This window comes from Halictus rubicundus, chromosome 12 (assembly GCF_050948215.1).
Source record: "Halictus rubicundus isolate RS-2024b chromosome 12, iyHalRubi1_principal, whole genome shotgun sequence".
Lineage (NCBI taxonomy): Eukaryota > Metazoa > Arthropoda > Insecta > Hymenoptera > Halictidae > Halictus > Halictus rubicundus.
This window is the reverse complement of record NC_135160.1, coordinates 14,295,598-14,319,825: the sequence shown is the minus strand read 5'-3', so window position 1 is coordinate 14,319,825 and position 24,228 is coordinate 14,295,598. Positions and strand designations below refer to the sequence as shown.

General features: G+C 43.0%; 1 protein-coding gene across 2 annotated transcripts; it reads right to left on the bottom strand.

Annotated features, from left to right (window-relative positions):
- Positions 1 to 1,248: 1,248 nt before the first annotated feature.
- Tpst (tyrosylprotein sulfotransferase) lies at positions 1,249 to 23,501 on the bottom strand. Of its 2 annotated transcripts, XR_013083170.1 has the most exons (8): positions 23,348 to 23,501; positions 7,307 to 7,440; positions 7,054 to 7,162; positions 5,992 to 6,186; positions 4,436 to 4,689; positions 4,059 to 4,256; positions 2,816 to 3,521; positions 1,249 to 2,783 (listed from the first exon to the last, which is right to left on the bottom strand). XR_013083170.1 is itself a non-coding variant. In XM_076798133.1 (7 exons), the coding sequence occupies exons 1-7, from the start codon at positions 23,489 to 23,491 to the stop codon at positions 3,413 to 3,415; spliced, it is 1,143 nt and encodes a 380-aa protein (XP_076654248.1). In that variant the 5' UTR covers positions 23,492 to 23,501; the 3' UTR covers positions 1,249 to 3,412. The 2 variants fall into 2 exon arrangements, 1 of the variants encoding a protein (XP_076654248.1); XM_076798133.1 differs by having other exon boundaries at positions 1,249 to 3,521.
- Positions 23,502 to 24,228: the final 727 nt, after the last annotated feature.

The window sequence follows — 24,228 nt, the reverse complement described above, 5'->3', positions numbered from 1 at the left end:
GATGATAGAACTCAAGGTACAGAATAACTTTTGAACCATGAATAAATGTACACTGATAAATTTATTATCTCTGCTTGTTTAACGATTATAAGTATAACTTTTACCAATAATGCTGTCGAATATCCTCTTGGCTATCTTACCACCTAATCTTTTTGGTAAAAATGCCTAATAGTACTCGAGATACAGAGTAACTTTTAAAGCATGTCTTGAACATGTCTTAAAGCATGTCAAAGTAACTTTTATGCATGATTATTCGAAGTGTACAAGATACTTGATTCTCATTAAGATTTCTAATTAAGATTACTCGGTATTTCATATCGTGCGACAGGAAACAGTATAATAAGGTGACTGGCGCTCTCCTATATCTCATCTATGATACTAGTTCCACAATATTAGTTCCGACCGATACGGTAGGATGTGACACAAAAATGGTAATGGAGCTCTAGAGCCCCGTGATTGGTCTACTCCTGTACCTCGTCTGTGGCGAAACACATATAAATATATAAGTACATATAAACATTTACAAAATTAACTGGTATTTTAGAATTTCACCGTGCATCCATCTGGCGACGACAAATGCTAATTAAAACTGCACCTGGGCGCATGCAACCAGAATTGTTTGGTGTCGAGCAGGTCATTAAATAATCAGAGGTAGTTTTCATTTACATGCGTCACCTCGTAAGTGCGGTTGAAAATCATCCCCTATGTTATAACGATTTGAACAGAGGTACAGCGTACAAAATTCAAATCTGCTAATCCATACATTCCGATTAATCGTGTCATTATTATAGCAACTGTACTACGCTCCCAATTGATTTCAATCGTTTCAACGACAGCCCGTTACGTTCTATACATATATTACAACCAAGAATAATTTTATGATCACGTCCGGCTCGTAAATTACAATAACGTCCGTTCCAGTAACTGTAATTCGATAACGTGCATTGTAGATCTGCTTCGAACACAATCCCTGGTGAAACGAACGTGCCTCTATTCATAAATCACACGAATTTTTATCCGGTTTGCATAGCGTACGATTTTATTTGTCAGTGTTCAAATAGATAGTAAGGTAAGGGACCCGATTACTGTGGAGGTACCAATTACTGCGCCTATATTAATTATGCATTATGCTTTAGAAATAAGTATAATTAATATAGGCATAGTAACTGGTGCACCCACAGTAATTGGGTCCCTTACCCTAGATCATTCCGATTTATGCCAGGTCAGGGTAAATGAGACACGTAGGGGTTCTGTAATATTAAAATAATTTAATTGTATAATTCGATAGACAGTAACATGGTTTACACGAATGACGTAATGCCACATCGAAGTTGTTGCACCTGTGGTGGTCGCCGCTCGGACAAGGGCCTACCAACAATGGGGGCACATTTATCGTTACAATAATATTTGTTGCGAGAACCATCGCTGCGTACTATAATCGACCATCGATAACGAAAGTACGCGGCTAAATTATAGAAATCGGGGGACCGGTTAAACAATTGGTCTGCGTGTCCACGGGTCTTAGGCGGCTTACAAATAGTAATACGATCGAGACAACAATAAACTTACGACAGTTTCGCGCGTTCCTAGAACTGAAGAACCTTTGCACACGAGACAATCAGTGTCCGGAGATTCATTCGCGGGTCATATTTGCAACAAGCTGTTTGCCGGACACCGAGTATTTTGTAACAGGGAGGCTCTAACGTATTCGCTGCCGAATTTACACAATGTATTATTTACACACGCACACACAGAACATTACACACCCAAGAACTGTCCAGATCTTTTACCGATTTTCGCTTTACAAGATGGAGCAAAAATCCTTAAAACAAGCAGCGAACGCGTTCGCTTAATATTCGCTACTGTTCTTAATCTACTTGGTAATTATTCACATTGGCGATTCCTCAACAATTCCGATTACAGCTTGGAATGTCTTATCAGTTGATCTTCATGCAAAATAAAACGTTTAAGCATCGTTTCCCAAGAAGAGGGAGTTGAATAGAAATTTATTTCTTCCATATACTAACATTTTCCCGATGCCATTTCCCTTAATTACTTTCGTCGATTGTCAGAAACATAAATAAAATAAAAACAAATTTCTTCATCGAAACAGGTAAAACAGCTTCTTTAAAATTATAATTTTAACTACATCAAGAATAGTGAAACAATGTTCTCAAAATCGTCTTCTGTCTTCACAGGGTCTACAGATGACATGTATCAAGCTCATCCTAATTGGTGCGGAATCGCTAACGGATACCGCCTACTTAAACGTGGAAAATAAGAGAAAGAAGGAAATATCAAAAGAAGGAACGCAAGAGGTTGAAACGTTGTATCATTTGAATCCTGTTCGGACGACGATCGATAAGTACCGTTCTTTCTTGAAAGAAAATTCGTTCCGCGTTACGCAATAGAAGAATGCAAATAAAAAAAAAGAGACCATTTCATCGTTTCCGCTTTCTTCCGTTCGTTCGAGAAGCACAACGTTACCTCCGCGGTCTACGTTCCAGTCACTGGCCGTTGGTCGGGACTAACTGACTACGCAGAAATTGTTTAGCGAGTCTCCGACGGTTCCGGTTGGTCGCGTCAACGAAAAAGAAAAACTGGACAAACGAAACAAAGAGCAATCGGCGACCAGTTGCGCGGCATTTCCCGCGTTGGGAGGATGCGGGAGTTCGCTGATGATCGGCGCCAACCCTTTGGCTGCCAGAAAAAGCTGGCGATATACGAAAAACTGCCGGGCCGATCTTCGCATGAACATCCGGCTGGCGGCAAAAGGGTCGACACTGTTCGACGGAGCTGCATCACGCGTGGCGACCGTTTACGAACGCAAGTGCCGCCTCGCAGTTTCAACATCTAGCGGTTAAAATATACAGAGAGAATAACCATCGTCGCGTAGTCGGGCGAACTGCGGTCGCTCGCGCGCGAATACGGGTGTTCAGCGTGTACATTCGGGGACAACGACCAAGCAAGAACGTGGACCCAGCTGGATTATAAACAAGGCTTCCGTGACCATCGCCGTGAAAAGCAGACCCTATCTGAATTGGTTCCCCCTTTCGGTGCTGAAGATGTTCGAAGAGGAACGGTCCTCGTCTCGAGGATCTTCTCCAGGGTTCTTCTCCAGCTTCTCTTCAAGGTTTTTCTGGATTCGTCGCGGTAGCGGCGTTGCCTCCGAGTGTACACGCTGAAATGTACAATTAAAGTAGTCCAGAGCTCGCTTGCTTATTTTCCCGCTCGGTCACGGTCCGCTGTCTCCGAATCCTACCGAGAAGAGCCAAACGACGAGAAGGAATTCGCTCTTTCAACGGCACTCGGTTAGAACTGGCTGTGCCGGTGAGCTTTTACCAGCTTGTTAAACGTTGCAGAAATTGTACAGGTTCAAGGTCCGCGCGCCTAGGGTAGCGTGTAACCGAGGTCACGCGTTTGCAGCGTTGGTGGTCTCCTCCTCTTTGCTCAACTCTATCAGCTTCTCCAGGGAAAATTGCCGCGCCCTCGCCGCCCACACTTCCCCGTTCGCTAGCACCCTGCAACAATAAATGTATCGAAATGACGACACCAAGTTATGGCAGTGGAGATGTTGCCTCCCTCTGCAACATCTCTGGACGATATCATGAATGTTTCAATTGGTAGTATCCAAACCTTGCTACTATTCTTATCTCTTAGTCGGTAACGTAACAGTTTAGATTGTTGATTTTGCGATTGCTTGTTTGGCACAAGATATAGCTTTATGCGCTACATGCCAATATTAACATTGCTCACAAATCCTGAGCATTAATTAAATTGCTATTGCATTTGCTATTGCATACAAAGCTTTAATTCTATTTTTGTTACTTTGCGTTTCTTTTAATTTGGACAAAGCACCAAATTCTGCGCAAAAAAATATTCCTCTAGAATAATACTTTTACAGTAAAACTATTCTAGTTTAATTATTCTCTGTACGGCCTCCTAGGTCGTTTCAGCACCCCTCAGAGGCCATTTTGCGGAGTTCTGAAGGATGCGTTGGACGTTCGACCGAAGGAACCGGATTCCGGATCGGCAGAAGTATCATTCGGATGACGTACCGTCTGGTGTTTTCGCTGACCAGCCTGTCCGGCGCTCCGTAAACCGGCGAATTAGCATAAGGATCATAGCCGAGGACAGAAAGCATCGGCGCGATGTCAGGCATTTCTCTGACCACGTCGTCCGGAATGTGGCCAACCCACTTGGTCAGTGCCTCCAAGTTGACCGGCTTTATGATCTGATCCGACGACCTCTCCACCCTGCATTCCGAAAATACAGAATTTAACGTTCGATCGTTTCGACTAGAAACCGACGGGACAGCGGAGCCGATCCGTCCTTTTTCCGCAGAACGATCCTCATTCTCTCGGAATGACATCATTCTCGAGGACGAAACGACACCGCGGCCGGCCGTTGCTGCTTCGTCAGTCGGGTCTCTTACTTGCTGAGAGGCACGCCGCCCGGCTTATTGATGAACTCCTCGTGATGCATCACGGACTCGTTCCACGGTACGTCCAGGAAGTTTAGAATCTTCTTCATCCACTGGCGCGGGTGCAGCACCAGCTGCTCGTACGGGACCATCAGACACTTATCCGACCCTATTTCTTTGCACTGTCCGTACATGATCGAGATCGCGTGGTTCCACTTGATCAACGATTGCCTGTACGAGGATAGATCGAAGCCGGTGATGGTGACCTGGAAGAGTGATTATCATTCAGTAAAAAAAGAAACTACAAGACGCGAACAACCAAAAAATTCAGTTTCTACGGCAATGCGATCAAGAAACTTGTAACTCACTGACAGAGTTAGAATGTTGCTTGCTTGAATCGGTAAGATCATTTACAAAAGAGAGTTGCGCTCGTTTAAAGCTACTGTTAAAACTCGGTCATTTCATACGCAACAACCTAATACCTTAAAACAGAAAATACCACTTGTACGCGAGTATATGGCCGCCATTGTACCCCCACGTTCACGATCTCTCGTCTTTGGCCGGCAACTCTGAACGACTGAATTGCAAATGATTTACGTCAGCCCCGTGCTTTAACGGGCAGCTAAAATAGTCATTTGCAAAACAAGTAATTTGCGAATCGGCGTCGTGTCAGAAGCAGTTTTGCCGGTTGGGAACAGAAGTCGGAATAATTGTTCCCGTTGCTACGAAGCGCGCAACGTTCTATTAAGCCCTCGTAAAACCGTTAGTGCCTCCGAGTACACGATCGAATTAGATCGCTCGTGGAATCGGCGGCGGTTCGTTTTACACAGAGATTTACATTTCGCGGGGCCGGGTTTTCATTTTTATCGGTCCGTAGCGCGCTCGAAATATCGCCGGCGAATTCCTCGGCCGCGCGCGAAATTCTCCTAGCTGTTCTCCTTTTATTTTCCTCTTCTGACGGGCACTCGCCGGGTACACGGCGTTTTAATATTCGCGTATCAAGTGGGATAGATTTGCATAAATGAACCGGCGCGGCGCACAGTGGGCAATTTGAAATCGGATTCAAAATCAAAGAACTTTCGATAGAAATGAGGTAGAGCGATGAAAATTTTTTTAAATTAAAGCTGAAACTTTGTAGAATATGGGAAAAATAGGGAGATTACGGTACGAACGCTTTTTAACCTTCAGAAAATTCGTTAAACTTGCACAATTTCAAGAAAATTGTGGTTTTTCCAATACCACGCGCGGAAAAAATTTTTTTTAACATGCTATACATCATTTCTCATAGATTTTTTCACGCTGATTTCAAATCTGGTCTCAAAATTTGTCTACGACCTCAGGATTTTGCAAAAAATAGATTTCTGTGACAAAAACTAGTGAAATCATTTTTTCGTTGAAATGATTGGATGGTAATAATCTCCCTATTTTTCCCATAGTCTACAAAGTTTCAGCTTTAATTAAAAAAAAATTCCACCGCTCTATTTCATCGTTCTTTGATTTTGAATCCGATTTCGTCCAAATTGCACACTGTGCGGCGCGGCGCGCTCGCTTCGATCGGGTCCTCCTACCTTTCTCGAGATAATGGAATGCACGGTGGCACGGCCGTCGCGGATCATGAAGATAAACTTGGCATTTGGAAAGAGATCGAGAATGTACGAGCCCATCTTCAGAGTGAGGGGATCCTTGTTGCACAATCGCGGCGCTGGCTCCGCGTGTCGCGCTATGATCTCCAGACAGAACGCCGCTATCGCGCTGTCCATCACCTGGGGCAAATGATTATTTCGTAATTAATATACTCGTATCTCGGAATGGGCTCGTGGTGCCCGCCGGTGAATGGCCGACATTCAACGCTGATAACGAACCCGACGTTTCTCCCGCCTCGACCATCGGATGCTGCACAATGTAGCGCATATTTTTTGAACTATAATGTTTTAACAGCATCCTCATTCATTATCGATCAACAACTCTGAATGAACACGAAAACATCCATTACCGATCGACAATTCTGAATGGACACGAAAACATCCATTATCGATCGACAATACTGAATGGACACGAAAATTTTCATCGTTCAACAGCAACTCTGAATGCACAGGCGCATTCGCATCATCGTCGAGCGCTTCTGGATTGTGACGTCAATTTTCAAGTCTCCATCTTTTCGAGCTCATTTTGATGCGAAAACTTCGAGGAATCTCATCATGTTTTTTTCAACATTTGAAAAACCATGGCTCCTCATCGAAAAAGAAAACGCGAAAACAGAACTCGTTTACGTTTTTCGACACTATAAAGTTAATTATCGAGGTTGAAGAAATCATTTTACAATAGCACAATCCTTTCTGAACAAAACAAAACAAAGTTGAGTACGATCAGACAAATAGTTCCCGAGATAAAAATTCGTAAACGAAGCCGATTTTCGCCGAAAAATTACTGACTTCAAGGACCTGTAATTTTTCAAGAAATTCTAAACCGGCAGAATGATGACTTAAACCCCCCCTGATTTCCCATGGACTACAACATATATGTCATTTAGAACAAAATCGCCGACGGTGACGCGAAAAAGCGATCGATTTGGCATGGAACGACCCCCACGAGAATTCTCATGATGGCGTTTTCTCCGACGGGACTCTCACTTCTTTCGAAATTCCTGCTTCGGACAGCCGTAGGTTCTCCCTTTCCGATTTGAGCCAGTGCATCCTCATCTGCAGGATCCTCGGTATCACCCTGGTCTCTTGGCCGCACCTGTCACGCAAAAAAATGATCCGCGAGTCAGCATCCGGGCTCTGTTCATGGGCCGGTCTTTGACGCGGGCATTGATCAAGAGCACTCGACGCCAATCGTACCGGGCGTTAATTGGCAATTTGTCCAATGAATGGGGGGACTCACCTGACATCGGGATGTGCATCGAGCATGGCGCGAACGAGGGTGGTGCCCGAGCGTGGCACACCGCCGATGAAAATTAACGGCATATAGCGATCGTACGTGTACCTCTTGTGATCGAACGGGCCCATCACGTATTTCTGAAACGAGAGAGACGAAACGTTCAATTAGAAAGCGGACCTAATTATATCCAAGGAAAATTCCATGTATCTCACCACCACGGTGTGCCAGAAAAATTAACGCTAGACCTACCACCGTCAAAATCACCTGTTTTCTATTCCACAATTACTGAAATTGTAAGAACGTTTTCATAGGAAATTATTGAATTGACTCCTTCATTTAAGCACATATTGTACCGACAATTTGTACAAAGTTTAACGTTTCACTTTTATATGTTTGGTGCTATAACCAGTCTGTGATTCCTTACGCATTAGTGGTAATCAAGGGTTAATTTTGATAGTATCACCAGGTTGATATCAACCAATATCAACATGAATCACGAAAGAAACTCGAGTCTGCGAGCGGTCAGCGTTTGAAACGGAGCTTCGTGATTGCTCGAAAGTTGTTCAAACTTCGGGCCTCGATCGAATCCGCGGAACGAATCCTCGTATACAAAATTCACGGCGTATCGATCCCGGTTTGGTCCTTGGCGTATCCTACAGGAGGTTCGTTAGCCCGATGTGGCCAGGACAGATGCGAACACGAGCCTCGTAATCGAAGTTTAATCAAGCAGCGCGCGGCGAAAGTTTCGCGGCTCGTAATTTTGCAAGAATCGTTTAACAAGTTCTCTTGCCGGTCGCCGTTACCGGGAAAGCTCGAACCCTCGTCGGTAATCCGCCGATACCGGTTATCGTTATTATTAAAACTGACCGGGGATGAAATTTGTATAAAGGCTTCGTTTGTATAGGCTCTTCGAGGAACAGGCTTTCTCTACTGGCGCAATTACTGCCAATAATAGTTTGCTACAATTATCGGAATTTCTGTGATAAAGCCCGGCCGAGAGCGGAGGGGAAAATAATTGTTGCTCTGGAAGTAATATGCTTGTAATCGTGGCCATCGTGGAAGAGTCCAATAACAAAGGCGATAATTAGATGTTCATGCAATTTTCAATTTTTGTCGGCAAATTTTACGAAAGTGGAAACAAATACAATCTAATTCGCAGTAGTAGCGACCTTTACAGATCTGCAGTAAATAAAAATCGTACTAAACTCGGTGGAATTTTATGTTAAAGCATTTTTTGAAAATTTTCAGAAGCCACAAACCCTCTTGCCACAGAACATCGAGACCGACGAAAATGTTGGGAATTGTTTAAACGTCGAACAGAATATACTACGTGTGAATATTATTTGTTTCTATTGACTCGGAATGAAAGGTTAATGAACACGTTCAAACGTTGCGGATTGAATCTAAAATTTCAACGAATTTAATTTGATATTACCGGCCTGATAAATTAGAGAGTACGCAGGCTTCGAGTGGAATTGCAATTTAGTGACCTGTGAATGCAGTCATTAATGACGGTAGCGCAATGGTTCTAGCGCAAGTACCGTTCGAATTTCCATCGGAGATCTTAAAGAGCCATTTTTGTTGGGTTCGCTGCGCTCGCGCTCTAGTTTATCAAAGCCACTTGTGTCCCGAGTATCATGTGCGTATCATGAGCATGAGCGAAAAGTTTCCGTGCCCATTCAGAGACTACAACTGTGTCTGAAAGTATGCGAATCAGAACTGTCGGTCTTCGTGATTCTATGAGCTTTGACCTCTAGGCGTTACCAGCGGACAAAAAGGGCATTAAAGGGCCCAAATACTCGTAATATTTATATATTTCGGATTTATTCTGGTCACGAGGAATTTTCGGAAATTCAGTTTTGCGACACGGGAGCATGACGCAAGCATCGCGTTTCTGTAGTATCGCGTAGAGGAAGAAGCATCCTCGCAAGAGCCACGCGTGCAATTATTATTAGCGAAAATGTCACGAGTGTATGCAACTTGTATCTTCGGAGCAGTTTCAACCTGTTCTGAAACTGCATCGCACTTCATCATCGACCGAGAGCTCCTCCCGAGCAAATCCCTAGCTACATTATGCCTTCGGTTAATCGAGAGCGACGAAATGCAACCTAGAGCTGCATCTTCTGACGTAGACGCACGGATATTCCACCAAAACTATTTCAGCCATTTAATGCAAAACTGGTCCAGGTCAATATTTGTCTGTTTGGTTTCGCCCTTGTGTCAATAACCACCAACGATGTTCGGTGGCGTCATAATTTATAGCTTCAACGAATATTTTTGTATCCGAAATTGTCAATTAATCTGTGACCGCTAGACTGCGAGATCTTTATGCAGAGTAAAAATTGTCTACATCAATTGGACAACACAGAATAGAAATGTTATTCTTTTCACCTGTACACTACTTTAAATTGCACTTATTATTGTTCTCATAAATGTTGTGAATTGTCTAAAATTGTCTAAAATCCGCAGTCTAGAATTACAATAATTTTGGTATTGGTCAACAACACCCGTCCCATGTTTTCCAAGACGTATAATAGCTCGAGTAATTTTGACTGTTTTTACTATTAAAAAATCGCACGCGTATTTCAAACACCGATAAATACACGTGTAAAATCCCAACGCGAAAGATTGAATAGTTGTCCAGAAAAAAATCCTAAAAATTCGTAGAACGACCTTGAAAACTAGAATATTCCCTTGATTCTTCGTTATCGAACCGATCTCAACTGTTTCGACTTCCAGGATTTTTGCAATCTCACGGCTGATTTGTCGGAGCAAGTGGTCCGATAATAAAATCATTTGCTATACTGTCCGTACGAGACGCTATCGTTCGTTCTAAGGGGAAAAGAATGAAACGAAGCACGGTTACCGGCTGAGAATACTCGGCGAAGCTTTCGTTTTATCTCGCCGGCGAGGAATATTTACTTTCCATCGCTTCCGAGGGAGAAGAAAGAGGTGGGAACACGCGGGAACAGGATAGAGGATAAATCGAAGGCACACGCTGCGTATTTATGACCCGAGAAACGAAGGAAATCTCGCACGAACCTCCGCCGACGAAGTCCGCAGACATAAACGCGTGTTTGCGTCGGTGCAGTTTCCCCGATATTTTTTCATTCCGGCACTTTGCCGGATTTCGAACTTGCTGCTCGATAAACTAGCCGTAAAGTTCGAACGCCGCGTTAATATTCCGGCAGTGTTGCGATTATCGATCCACGGGTATCGATGTATTCCGAGAGCAATTCGGCGCCTTTTTGTGAAACCATTTTTAATCAATTGTGAAACCATTTTGAATTGAAATATTTTTCCAGTGTAGACGTTTTATCGCTGGATTTTATGAATTTATGAGGAAACATAAAAGAATTTCTGAATACCTCACGGCAGTGGGGATAGTTCTGTGACATCTATCGACTAAATGTTTGCGACATATATCGAGTGAAGACTTCGGTGCCTTTTTGTGAAACAATTTTTAATGAACTATGAAACCATTTTGAATTGACATATTTTTCCAGTGTAGACGTTTTATCGCTGGATTTTATGAATTTATGAGGAAACAGAAAAATTCCTAAATACCTCACGGCAATGGGGATAACTCTGTGACGTCTATCGACTAGATGTTTGCGACATATATCGAATGAAGACTGTATTAAGTTGCCAGGTTCGTGCGGTTTTCGTTCTGTAATAAATTTTGGATTAGCAATAACAACTGTCTGTCGGCGACGTTTCGCGTTCCCGGTTCGATCGCAATGCCAAACCATTCTCGTGAACCCGAATTGGTCCGACCGTTTACGTTTCGCATCGGCAACAATAGAAGGTTGCGGTGAACGCTCGCCGCGTGCCCGACAAATAAAACCGAACGTCCAATTCGTCGCTGGGGCAAGTTGATATAAACTTTGCATCGATCAAGTAAATATTTTACAGCTTATCTCGTACGGTATTTTTCTTTACAATATGCAAAGGCTCAAAGAATATTTTTGCTTACTTTTTGTTTTTACGTGATTGATTCGAACAAAAATTTACAGAAATGAAAAACTGAAAAATGTCTTGCCCCGATCTACCCTGCAGATTACAGCGGCGTTTGGTATTAATAAATCCGCGTGTAATTAATTAACGCGACGCGCAAATGACAGCATTTCAGATGTACGTAGCGCAACTCGCGATGAAATTTTCGGACTCGATTAATCTCGATCCGAATGATATTTATTCGGATAATGTAAAATTGTGAATGGAACTAACTTTCTGTTGTCAATGTTTATACTTGTAAATGTAAATTTACAGATTATAAAAAACAATCTTGTGTGTTTACTACACGATTGAGTGGGTGGAACTGAAAATAGGAGAATGAAAAGAATTACTTATTTGAATCTAGTGAAATGATTAAAGGAAGAATTGTATGTTTCTTTTATTCCTGTTTCTTGTAATTGATACAGATTTTTATTTTGCATAAAAGTTCAGAGTCTACTTATAACAAATACAGCAGATATTCACGATAGGAAAGTATAAAATAGGTTTCTGTGAAATATTGTCTTAACAAACACATATGTGTCTTAACACATATTGTCTGAACAAATTAGTATTTTTAAGAATAATTTATTTTTGATTGAGAAGATGAAGAAATCAATTTATACCGTATTTTTCTTCATCGTTTATAGCCTCTTCCGAACGCACAACATTTATTATGCTGCCAGAGGCGCCGTAAAGAATTTGTTTTCTGAAAAAAGTACTACAGACTCGCGATGCAAGCCAATAGAATTTTAAAATTTTGTGGAGTAAGGGTAGTTGGGTCAAGCTCATGAATAATGATGGACAGTGAATGAGAACCTTGAAGAAAATTAAATTGAATATTTTTTACATCCCCTTCGCCCCTTCGGAATAATTGACGCTTCACCTACCTGTCTTTTGGTATGTTTATGAGCAGATACGTGTTAGTTAATCCTCTATTACTTCACAATTTTCCCGATATCGTAAAGTAAAATTGTTTAATAGCTTATTATTTTTGTAAAAGAAAAATAATATGAAATAACCACTTTTCCGCTCCGGACAACCTTATTCTCAATTTTCCCAAAAACCACCCTTGTCTTTCTGCTCCTTAATTATCACTGCAGCCGGTGCATCCAGCTAAATGCAACCTCGGCCGATCGAGCACATGGATCACGAAGGTCTAACCGTTGCGGCCTCTCTATCGCGCATCCTTTCCATAAAATAAGCTCCCGTTTCGAGCGTAAAAACGTTTTCACGATTTTTTGCGAGGCGCCAGGGACACGGTCGCAATTAGCATTCCGACGTGTAACCGGGATGGCTTCGTAATTCGGGGGTGCAACCCTCTGCTCAGCACCGCGATTTTCGCCCCCTGAGCTCGCCTATTCTCTTCCGTTTGTAGCCCGAAGCGTGGAGGGTGAAAAGGACGGGGCGAGACTCGAGCGGCGCGATTTATGTCGTGCGAAGGGTTCAGCAAAAACTCGTTTTTTCCCTTCCGTTCTCGGATACGGACTCGAGCCTGCACATATTCACGCATGTTGCTTGTTCTTGTCCCCCCTCCCCCTCCCCAGGCCCTGGGGCCTTGGAAAACGAGTGCTATGGCGGGGATGGTTTCTACAGAATCATTGAAAGCACGATTTTCAACCCCTTTATCTTCGCGATTGTTGCAATCAACCACCACGGAGCGGACCACCCCTCGCTCTTGGCGGTTTAGTTTTGCTCGAATCGATTTCTCGCACTGTTGTAAATAAAAGAGAAAGTAGAATCGTGAAAAATTGAAAACTCTGCGAAATATTTACCTTTTTCTCCCCAGAACTTACAGTGTAAGTCTTAACGCCCCGCCATTGCGAAGGTGTGTGCACTTTAGAACTGCATCGATGCACTTCCGCAAAAAAGAAAGCGCATTACAGAACGATCTACAATGCTCTACAATTCTGCTCCACCTTCATTAACAACCGAGTTGTAATTCGACTCACAAGGGAACATATTTAGTTGATACAAGCCGATTTTGGTGAAACATGCGTGAGATATAGTTCTTCGAGAAATATTTGACACGTGCTTCTTTTTATCGCCAACAATCCACTTTGAAGGGGTGAAAACAACCCTGAAAGTTGGAATTCTCAAACTTTCCAACCCTCAGAGTTGGAATGAAAGATGGAGATCGCAGAAGGCGACAAGAGCTTGCTCCGGTGTGGACACAGCTTTATATTTTCGTATTACATTCGATTGTGCGATAAGGTAGAGTGACTACATTACCGTCAAAAAATGGTTTCACGTGCTTCAAGTTTTCGTCCTTAAATAAGAGTATTTTGTCGCTGGTAAAGGGCTCATTCGAAAGAGGAAGGTTCAATCTAGTGCGCGCTGGTCAGGAGCTGCCGAGATTATGCAGATACTTGGTAACATAAGCGTTAGAAGTAGGTCAAAAATTGACGATGTGCATATCGTGGAATCCAAGCATTTTTATGCCATTGGATGAGTTTTCTGGACCAAGACGGATCTTAAGTCTATGAATGGAAATTATTAATTGAAAAGTCACGTGCCTACCCCGGGCCCTTAATCTACTCGTACGAAATGAATGCGAGGCGTTCAAAATGGCGCGGCGGTCTCCGATACTGTTAGTGCGTCGCGCGAACACACAAAAGCGAATGTCGCCGGTGTGCGTTAGTATCCTTCGGGCGTGCACCGGGAGATTATTAACAAATCTCCGGTATTTTGCTAATTTATCGCGCGGCTCGTCGCAATTACGCCCGCCGATCGTAAACGTCGATTGTTTCGGCGAGTGTTAACGTTCCTCGTCACTCGGAATTTTAATCGCGCTACTAATTAAACTGTTCCCCGTCGAACTTTATTGTTTGTCACGTGTCGGAGCGCGCGCGGAATGCACGCGTCGGCAATAAAAGGCGGTGTTAAATCGCGAGGCAGCGCGACCTACTATAAAAAGAAGATGGCACCAAGTATTAAAAGCCGCCGGGGAAAATGTATTTTCCATCTTCGCGAGGAACACGGTGCCGTCTCGAGCACGCCCGCTTTTACCTTTCCGTTTCAATTTCCAACGACTCGGCGTGCCCCGCGAGAGCAATCAATTAACCGCTAATTAACCGTAGTCAGAGGTCGGAGTGTCAGACGCGTGGATAAAAGGCGAAGCTGGATCGTTACCGACGATCAAGCTGATTATGTGTGCACGAGACGCGTATCTGTGCCGCGTGTGCTTTTATTTCAATAGAGCCAGTTGCCCTAACTTAAATAGCAGTTTCACAGTTCAATATTTAATAACGTCTCGTCTTTTCGCTGCAGAATCTCCATTTCCTACGGTCTCGTTTTCACGTTGTAAAATAACACCGGAAAGGGTTAATTAATCGGCGATTCAAATTCAGACTACCGACTATTAATCAATATTGCGAACGTTTAATATTGTACGGGTGATACAGTGACATCGTGTAAATGTCGCTGGTATCAATGGATATATGAGGAAACTTTATTCCACGGCAAACTGTTCTATTCATAAATTATAATTAAACGTCCTTGTACACCGCAACTTCGTGTAACACGTCGGAAAAATAGGGACGGTGTGCAACGTGATAAAAGAATTTCTGGCAACATTTTGCATTTTCACAAAATTTGTAAGGGTGCGTATCGGTGAGACAATAACTGGATCAATGAGAAAATATTTTTCTTTGTAATTATTTTTCTGTGAAACGTTTGCCAAAATGTGACATTTTTCTGATTAAAACGAGTCCAAACAATTCGGAACATAATTCGCTTGTTTAATTTGTGAAACCTCGATTATCCGAACTCCATTACGCAAATAGTTCAATGCAAAACGATTCCTATACAAGTTTATTGTGCAAATCGGTGGAGATTTGCTACTGTACCATTGTATAGTTAATTGATTAGGATGCTGAGGTTCTGACAGGTAAACATAATCCGACTCGTGTCATGTTTGGCATCGTTTCCGTTAGTAACCAAACCGTGTGATCATTGCCGATTGAACTCTTTACGTACAGGGTGTCCCTAAAATCCGGAAACATTCGGGCTTTCTGTTCGACTTATTTCCGCGCGAGGAGTCTCCGTCGTTCCGCGATTTCGGAAACAGACTTTTGCGCGGGCCCTTCCTGGTAAAAAGGGTTAGAACGACGCACAACCAGCTAATTAGTAGGTTAATTACCGGCATTTTTATTAGAGGCATTCCGCCAGCCGTAGAATTTTCGGCCGGCGAATGTACTCGGGCCGCACAAAAGCGAGGCGCAAAAGAACAAAAAGAGTGGACGCGCGAAGGTGCGCACTATTTTCGCGGTAAAAAAAAAAGAATGTTAATTACAAAACGTATTTCCTCTGGCGGTCTCCGCGCGAACAACCGCGTTTCCGACGAAAAATTTCGCTGCCATGGAGACGGTCCGATCGGTGTTACACGCGAGCTCTCCCATCGTTGAAAATTATATGACCGTAATTCACTCGCAATTTATGCGTCGCGCTAATGAATCGTAACCGTGGACGTTTATTAATAATCATGCAAACTGCATCGCCGGCACGATCGAGTCTACGCCCGGCGTGAATATCGCCATGGGATCGCTGCGGTTAATTAAACGATTCCCGGCGACGGTTAGCGTGGTCTTTCAGCTTCTGATACCCCATCAAACGCCATGTTCAAAATCCCACGAACTGACGGAATCAAAAAATTATTGGACAAATGGAGGCTGTTTTGAAGTCTATGATCACAACCTCCTCAGGAACATCTGGTACGACCAGTAAAACAGACCGGGGATCTTCAAAGAAAATACAAATGTTCTCAGCCGATTGTCAGAAACAGTTTACTAAAAATCTATTTTTCAAATTCAGTCGGTTTCTTTTTTCACATACTCTAAAACGATTGATCTCCTCGTGTCCTACATGTTATCAGATGTAGTTATTTAGAATCTGACGTTATAAATAGGATTTTCATGCAAAATATAAATTGTTTGCGTCGATTACAGTGAACAGGAGCCAATCAGAAATTTTTTTCTTCCTTCACTCAAGTCGAGCAGTTGGGAATAATACATCTCCAGTTTCAAATTGCACTCGTTTCAACTATAAACGCATAAAATCCGCACTCTAGTTACAAATGAAGCTCTAGTTATAAATCATCTCCAATAGAAAAATGCTGTGAATATGTTGGTGAAAGTCCCATAAAAGAATAATGAAAAATAAAGAAGTTTTCTCTCGAGGTTCGGCCGCTCACCGCGGTGGTGTGGGTACTTCCACTGACTCCAAACTGTAAGGTTGGCACTGACTCCTAACGAGAATTCACTTTGTAGGTTTTCGTCCGTTTTCATGAAACCGTTCTGTTTGCTGTTTGGATCGAGTGAGACTCTACCTTTAAAGTCGCGACCCGGGTGCATGATCCATAGGACTTACGTCAAGCTGTAATATGCCCGCGAGGCTTTTAATATGAACCACCCCTTTGACTCTAATCTCTTTGTTCGTCCTCTTTACGGCGCGGCGGTTTTCGTCGTAAAAGTTGACGCCTTCGTTTCGGGAACAGTCTTCCCTGTAACGGGATGATTTTCGATCGATGGATCGGCAACGAGCCGTTTCACTCCTCGCGTTTGTCACGCGAGCGTATTGCAAACCTGTACCCCTCGCACGCTATCGCGAACCTTTGTAATTTTAGCGGACGCGCCTGTCACTGAACTTGCACTGTGACGGACGCATTTGACACGAATTGACGGGTCGACTATTATGCACCGTGCAACAAACAGTTTCTTGCTGCCGATCGATCCTGCACCGTGATAGTGCTTCTGACAAGTCTGGCAGATTCAGAACGGAACGCCTCTTTTCCTTCTCCTCCTCCTCTTCTTCTTCTTCTTCAGCTGAATCGTGCGTGATCAAAGTGTTACAGTGTAGTCGAGGACCGAGGCAATTCCACGTTATTTCCTTGCCGTAGAATGATGAGACCGGTAACCTTTTATATGACAACGTACTGCGCGAGGACAGAGTGAGGAGCAAAATTGCTCGCAACAGTTTTCCAAAAAATTATTATTGATCTGTTTATTCAAATAAGATCGCAGGAAATTTAAGGGACGCTTGGTTTCGTATTTAACTTATTAGCAGACTGCGGATTTCATGCATTTATAGCAAAAATGGGTAAGCACAATTTAAAGCGGTGGACATACTAAAAAGATTTAAGGGCAACAGCATATTGGTTTTAGCTTGATAAAATAATTCAAAGAAGAAAGAAATTTTTATTTCGCTCCTATGTCTTGCAATCAATGAAAATATTTTTTGCATAAAGATCCGCAGTCTATTTATTACAATATTTTATTCTTGTCTCAATTTTGCACCGGCAAGCCTGAATAAACAACGATTTTCTGAACAAACAGTTCCATTGGTTCAATTTTGTTTCTTAACACGTTCGCTGCCAACAACGAGTTACCTCGTAGGTCGAAGTTTGTGTTTAGGCGCCAGTATTTTCATGTTCTTTGAAGGTATCTGACTTTGGGGATTAGAAAAAAATCACAACAATTTTTTCCCCATAAATACATGTTTTGTATTTTTATTTTGCAATTAATTAATTAACCCTTAGCACTCGAGTGGTGACTCTGAAGCACCACTAGAAATTGTTGTGGCATTATTTCAACGAAATTACAAAAAATATTACAAAATATTTGTTACTTACAAAATTTGTATTGAATAGACTACAAAACATTTAAATATTATATGTGGAAATCGGATCAGTTTCGTATGAATAAAATGAAAATAAGACGGAAGAAAAATTTAGTTTCAGAATGAAAATAGCGCCGAGCGCAAAGGGTTAAAATTTGTTGGTGTGGTGGAACCGTTTTTGGAAATGTCGCTCGGCAGCGAACGTGTTAACTTAGAGTTCGGTAGATCCAGCGTCAAACGCACAACAAAAGAATATTACCGAACGAATGGTGTGAAGTTAATGAAAAAGGACTAATTTCTGCAGCTAACACTCCCCCGCATCGCTCGGTTCTCGTGACGCTGCCGTGCACGGGGTTTGCGAAGTAATTACGAATTAGTTTTGTCCGAGTTTTGCGCGGGATGGTTCCGGCAAATGGCCGGTACGTGCGCGGAACAATTCGTCGATGGCCGGACAAACGAGTTCCCTCAAGTTCGCAGGTACGTGTTCACGCGAACGGGCGGGAATTAGGCGACCGGTCGAGCAAAACGGTTTTCGCGACAGGGCCAGGCGCGCAAAGAATGTCCGGCTAAAGCCCGGCGAGGCCCGAGGCCCGGAAATTAATGTCGCCACTGTACTTCGGTGTCCCGGATGCCTGCGAGGGATCAGCTATTTATTCACGACCACCAGCGCACCAACCGCCGAAAACGCTCCTCGTGTATGCAGACACGTGCAACTAGTTTCCTACGCGCTGCACTCTCCCGGGGAATAAGTTATTAACAAACTGGTCGCCCCCGGTCGCGAGATGAAAATAGTTTGCTAATTCGAAGGGTCCGATTAAAAATCCCCACGCGAGACCCGGCGAAATTCGCGCGCCCCGCGGCCCCCCTTTTCCTTCCGCCCCTGGAACTCGATCAACTCTATAATTTGTTCATACCGAGCTGCGCCAGCGTTTTTTATCTTTGTTTGTTCGCGCATCGAGCCTGCCGAGCACAGCATGAATCCTCATTACCGTGTGTGTGGGCGTTTATTCAAGCGTTTTCTTCAAGAAAACTGTTCGGTGAACCCGAAAATGATTCTTCAATAACAATTTTCATGATCCGTGAACTACTGCTCGTGATTATTTGAAATTGTTCCACCGACAAGATTACGATAATGTTTAATCTTTTGCACCGAAAGCTATTTTAACGCTAGATTTACGGGACCCGTCGAAATGACGGGTTTTATGTTCTTTAATTTACAATTATTATGACTGTAAAAATGCATTTATAGGAAATTTATTTAACACATTTATTCGTTGGTACGTATATTATAGTAAAAGCCTGCTAAAAATCTGCCTGAATATATTCTTGGTATTTTTATAAAATAATCCAAACTAGCCACTTTTTGTGCTCCGTAAATCTAGTGTTAAATGGAGAATCTTAAATGTGACCTTGAGAACAAAAAGTGCGCTAAAGTTGGGCGACAAGAGAATTATACCAGAAATTACTTTGTTGTTTGCATCGAGTGTCCAACTTTTGTGAATTTTTTCGTGTCCAAGGTCACGCGAAGGTCATAGTGTTATAGGTCGTTGGATTCGACTTGCCCTCAACTGTCAGAGAACTGTCGACCGTTGAACCATAAAGGGAGTAGCCCCGCGTGTCCGCTAGTTCCACGGGAAATTTTCCAATGGAGATCCGGGCGGAATTAGGCGAGGCGCAATTAAAAGGAACGCGGGCCGGACTTTATCGCGGGAATTAACTGCGTCGTCGTCCCAGTTGTCCGCCGTTCTCCTTCGGACCATCTTGAACGTCGTGACAATTAAGTTCCTCGAAACTTTTTATCCGGCTGGTTTATTTGCCGGAAAATTTCATTATGATTCGAGCGAGAACTGGACGTATAAAGGTCCTTATCGTCGGCTCGGGAAACTTCTTCCACGATCCCTTCAGAACTTCTTAATCCCCCGCGTTACAACCCTTTTTGATCGGTTCGACATCCCTTCGGAGCCACACTGGGGCCAGAATGGTAACTTCGGGACCGAAATGACATACTTTTGTACAGTCAAATCTGTTTTTGTGAAACCGCACAAAACAAAAATATTCGGAAACTTCATAAACAGCTATAACAAATAAGAGACACCGCATAAAAGCAAGTCTCACTTAGAAAATATATTAAAGATTTACAAAATGGCGAGAAAGTGCTTTCCAAACAAAATAAATGTTGCACGTGGAAACATTTAAAAAGGATTTAATTTCTCGTTTTAACACTAGATTTACGGAACCCGTGAAAATGACGGGTTCTAATATTTTTAATTTAATATTATTAAGATTCTAAGGATGCACACATAAGAAATTATTTAGCAAATTTATTTCTTTGGGTATATATTATTTTAAAAATATTGCTAAAAATGTGGGTAGCACGTTCTTGTTATTTTTATGAAATAATGAAAAATAGTCGCTTTTAGTGCTCCGTAAACCTAGTGTTAAACAATGCAATGATACCAGACACGACACAATCACAGTCCAGAGTCTTTTTTCGATACGAACACTAAATCTCTCGAAATTAAGAGAATCTCTCTGCGGCTCTCTGCGGCAGCCATCTTGCGACGTCATACTTGCTTCAGAAAGCGAGTTTTCTGCCAAATTTACAAATTACTCCACGATGAGGTAGAAATTCGCAATTTGGGCTCTGGACAGACGTAGATTGGACTTTTAGGAAACACAAGTGACCATTTTTAAACTGCTCATTGCAATATTGAAGCGTAAATTTGTCAAGATTTTGACCCTTGCAAGTTCATATACGTATATGGATTTCATTTACGTGTGGTTACACAGACTCGACCTGACAGGCCCGCTTAACACATGGTTTCCTGTTTCAATGCTAGAATGGTGGAAAGTTACAGGCGAAACATGGTTTCCTGTTTCAAATTGAATGAAAAATTGGTCTCGGACCGGGCCTCGTTACCATTTCGACGGGATTGTGACGATAACTGCGGCGACAAGCGTGGCTTTCATTTTCATTTGCGGCCGCGGAAACGTTGCGGATCCGTCGTCTTTGACGAGCACGCGTCCCTATGCATAGCTTATGAGAAGTCGGAATCTCGCGGGGTGAAGTTGGCGCCGCGACGCTCCGGGCACGGTGAGAGCAGAAATTTCCCCGAGCTGGAACTTCGTTTACGCAACGAAACTTTCAAATTGGATTTTTGTTCGTCAGATTAGGTCGCCGGGCGAATAAACGTCGGAGCGTCGGCGGCCCCGCGAAAGAACGAAGGAAAATCGTCGACGGACAGGCGGATCGCGCGACGTAATCTTGTTCGCGAACTTATCGCGGGCTAATTGCCCGACCGCGTCGTAATTGCGAGGTCCTGCGACGGCCAATCTACCGGCCGGTCTCTTCGACCGATTAATCGAGCATCGTTATCACCGCGAAAACTTTTCTCCCGGCGACGGTTACGCCTTCGACCCGATGATCGATGTGACGTATCTCCTCGATTTAATGCTCGGTTATCGTGGCCAGGAAAAGAAATTTCCCGGAGACGCCCCCGCACTTCGATAAATATCCCGGCCAATTAGTTCGATCTCTCCCCCGGGATCACGCCCACTCGACGCCCCCGTGTTCGCGAGGCGCTAATTAAGTTCAAGCGAAACTAACAAGCCACCGAGTGACATTTCCAGATCCGAGGAAACTTCGAGAGGACCTTGTAACAATATTCGACACGTGTCCTTCTCGCGGCCATCGTTCATATTCAACGGCTGAAAAAAACAGCCCTCGAAGTTCGGGGTAGGAACTATACTTGGATTCTAACTGGACGACTTTAAAATCATGCACTGTTGCGAAGGCGTGACGAAAGGCAAGTGATACCGAGGGGTGGAAAATTTAAGGGGTGGTTCTCCAAGACATTCTGAGACGAAAGTGAAGAATAAAGAAACTGTGATTTCGGCTTCATTTTTGAGTTATTATCAATTAAAAATCCGCCTGAAATGCGGCAACCCGACCAGCAGAAGTGTACCTTGCTTACGTCATAGCGCGACGCACGCAACGTACGCCTGTGTTGGTCGGGTTGCCGCATTTAGGCGGATTTTTAACACTTCGAACGCCCAACTAGAAACCCGAACAATTCCATAAAATCAAAGTAAGTTATTTAATGAAATAAAAATTGCAAAAAATTAAATGTATGATACCGAGTAATCCTCCAACTTTCTTGCATGTTACAGATCCTAGTCAAGTTTAGTACAGTGAATTTAGTACAACGTAAAAATTCATTTTAAAACCTGCACAAATAATTCCGTCGGGCACATATGGGTGACGCGGCGCCGAAAGTGTTAATTGACAATAACTAGGAAATGAAATCGCAATTTTTGTACTCCCCATTTTCGTCTTATATAGTCATGGGGAACCTCAAAACCTTAAATTTCCGGTAGTCGAACACCCAGTATAATATAGTTTATACCAGTATGGGTGCTATGACGCATATTGTACCTGGTAGCCAATACGAGGGTTAATTGTCGACGTAAACGTTTGCAGCGGGTTTTGGAATTTCGTCCTAGTGGATTTACGCCGCCGTGGGACGTATCGAAGTTTTCCTTGGATTTTATGTTTCGATTTTCCCGTTGGAGACCGGGCGTGCAGATTTGCATTTGCAACTTTCGGCGAGGGACGACGGGAATTCTTTACGAGACAGAACGTTTGCTAGCAACGTTGACCTATTGGGACGCCGGTGAAGGAGATCGAGCTGCAGAAGGGTGACACTGTCCTTTCGCAGCGTCGCGACGCCGTCGAGTGATTTATGTGTACCGAGGTGCAGCGAGGGTAGCATACTTCGGCCGCGGACACGATTTACGTCTCATTATACCGTGATATTTATGCATTTATGTTGACAAAATTCCGGGCTGGCTCAAAGTCATTTCGAACTTTCTGATTTAGGGTTATTGAGAAGGTGAATGCACCTTTAACGCAGTCTATTGTATAAATTGCGCTGCTTCGGGTTCGTATTTCAATAAACGGCGACTGAAACGTTAACAAGTGTGCTTCAGTGATTTATATAAAGAAGTAAAAAGTCTGGTATATACGGTATTAAATAAGGTTGTGAAGGAACGCAACAGAAAGTGCAATTACATTCAATATTAAAGGCAGACAACTCGGATTCTTTACTCTTTCACTATAAAATCCTTCGATCGGGAAGGAAACGGGGGAACCGAGAGGAGAATTACGTTCTTATTAATTCTTTGCCTACTTCAAGCCCATTCATGGCATTCTTAATGACTGCGTAATAAGCAGTTTCCTTTAAATAATAACCTCAAAACGAAATATCAGTAGACATTAAATCGATAAAATTCAGTTCTTGTCGATTACAATAGTGGTTATACGAAAATCACCGATTTATAACGTTTAAGTTAATAACTCTGAAGCTGCTCGGGTATAATCGTTTCTATTCGATAAGGAAATAGTTGAGTAATCGGGGAACGAGAAATGCTCACCTCTTTGGCAACCATCATCGCAGTGGGGACGGACTTCATCGAGCCACAGATGATACCCAGCTGGTACAGCGCGAAGATCAATAAGAGGCCGACGAAGCAGATGATGGGCCCTTTCCGGCCACCTCGGCTCAAGAGGAACGACATGTCGTCACGTTGATCGTCGTTCTGACGTATCTCGACGTGTTTCGGGAACACGTGGCCGACCACCGGTCTAATCACTGGGAAGAGGTGCTCGAGGCCAACGTTCGAGGGCCTCGTACTTCCGGTTACGTCATTAGATCATCGCACCTGTTCAACAAATAAAAATAAAGGTGATTTCAATGAAATTTTCATCGATTTTCGCCTCCAATCTATCACTAATATGTGCTCCTTTCATTGTAAACACACCACGCTTTTGCTCGAGTTACAAACGATGATGGTGAACATCGCGGTTTCTTTTGGTTTTCGTCCGGTAACTGTGACAAATCTAAAAATGAAGATAAAAGATGAAGATAGAGATATAAATGAAAATTATCGTGTTTTTAAAGGCGTCCGAATGTTACTGTGAATAACTGTGATATACAGTCTGGGACAATATTAAGTGGACACTTATAAATCGCAGAAATTTTTTAAAAATTGGTCTAATCGACTTGAATTTTTTTCAGATGTTAGACCAACTAGTTTGCTAGGCGATGAGTCAACAACAATTTCTTTAGACCGCAATTAAGCTCTTATCTTGAAACGTGTGTAGCTCATTGCAACGTTGACCGTTTTCGATGAAATTCTCAGTATGCATACAAGTCACCGAAATCTACAAAGTGCATTTTTTCAATTATCGTTCTGGGCTCGGATAAAAAAGCTGAAAAATCAGAATTTTTGTATCATTCCAACCAATTGCAATC

Excerpts from the sequence above, each read along its gene's own strand:
- Tpst (XM_076798133.1), bottom strand. The coding sequence starts at position 23,491 with ATGTCGTTCCTCTTGAGCCGAGGTGGCCGGAAAGGGCCCATCATCTGC. Across the intron at positions 7,163-7,306 it reads GATGCACATCCCGATGTCAG|GTGCGGCCAAGAGACCAGGG; the intron begins GTGAGTCCCCCC and ends TTTGCGTGACAG. Across the intron at positions 4,690-5,991 it reads ATTCCATTATCTCGAGAAAG|GTCACCATCACCGGCTTCGA; the intron begins GTAGGAGGACCC and ends TCACTCTTCCAG.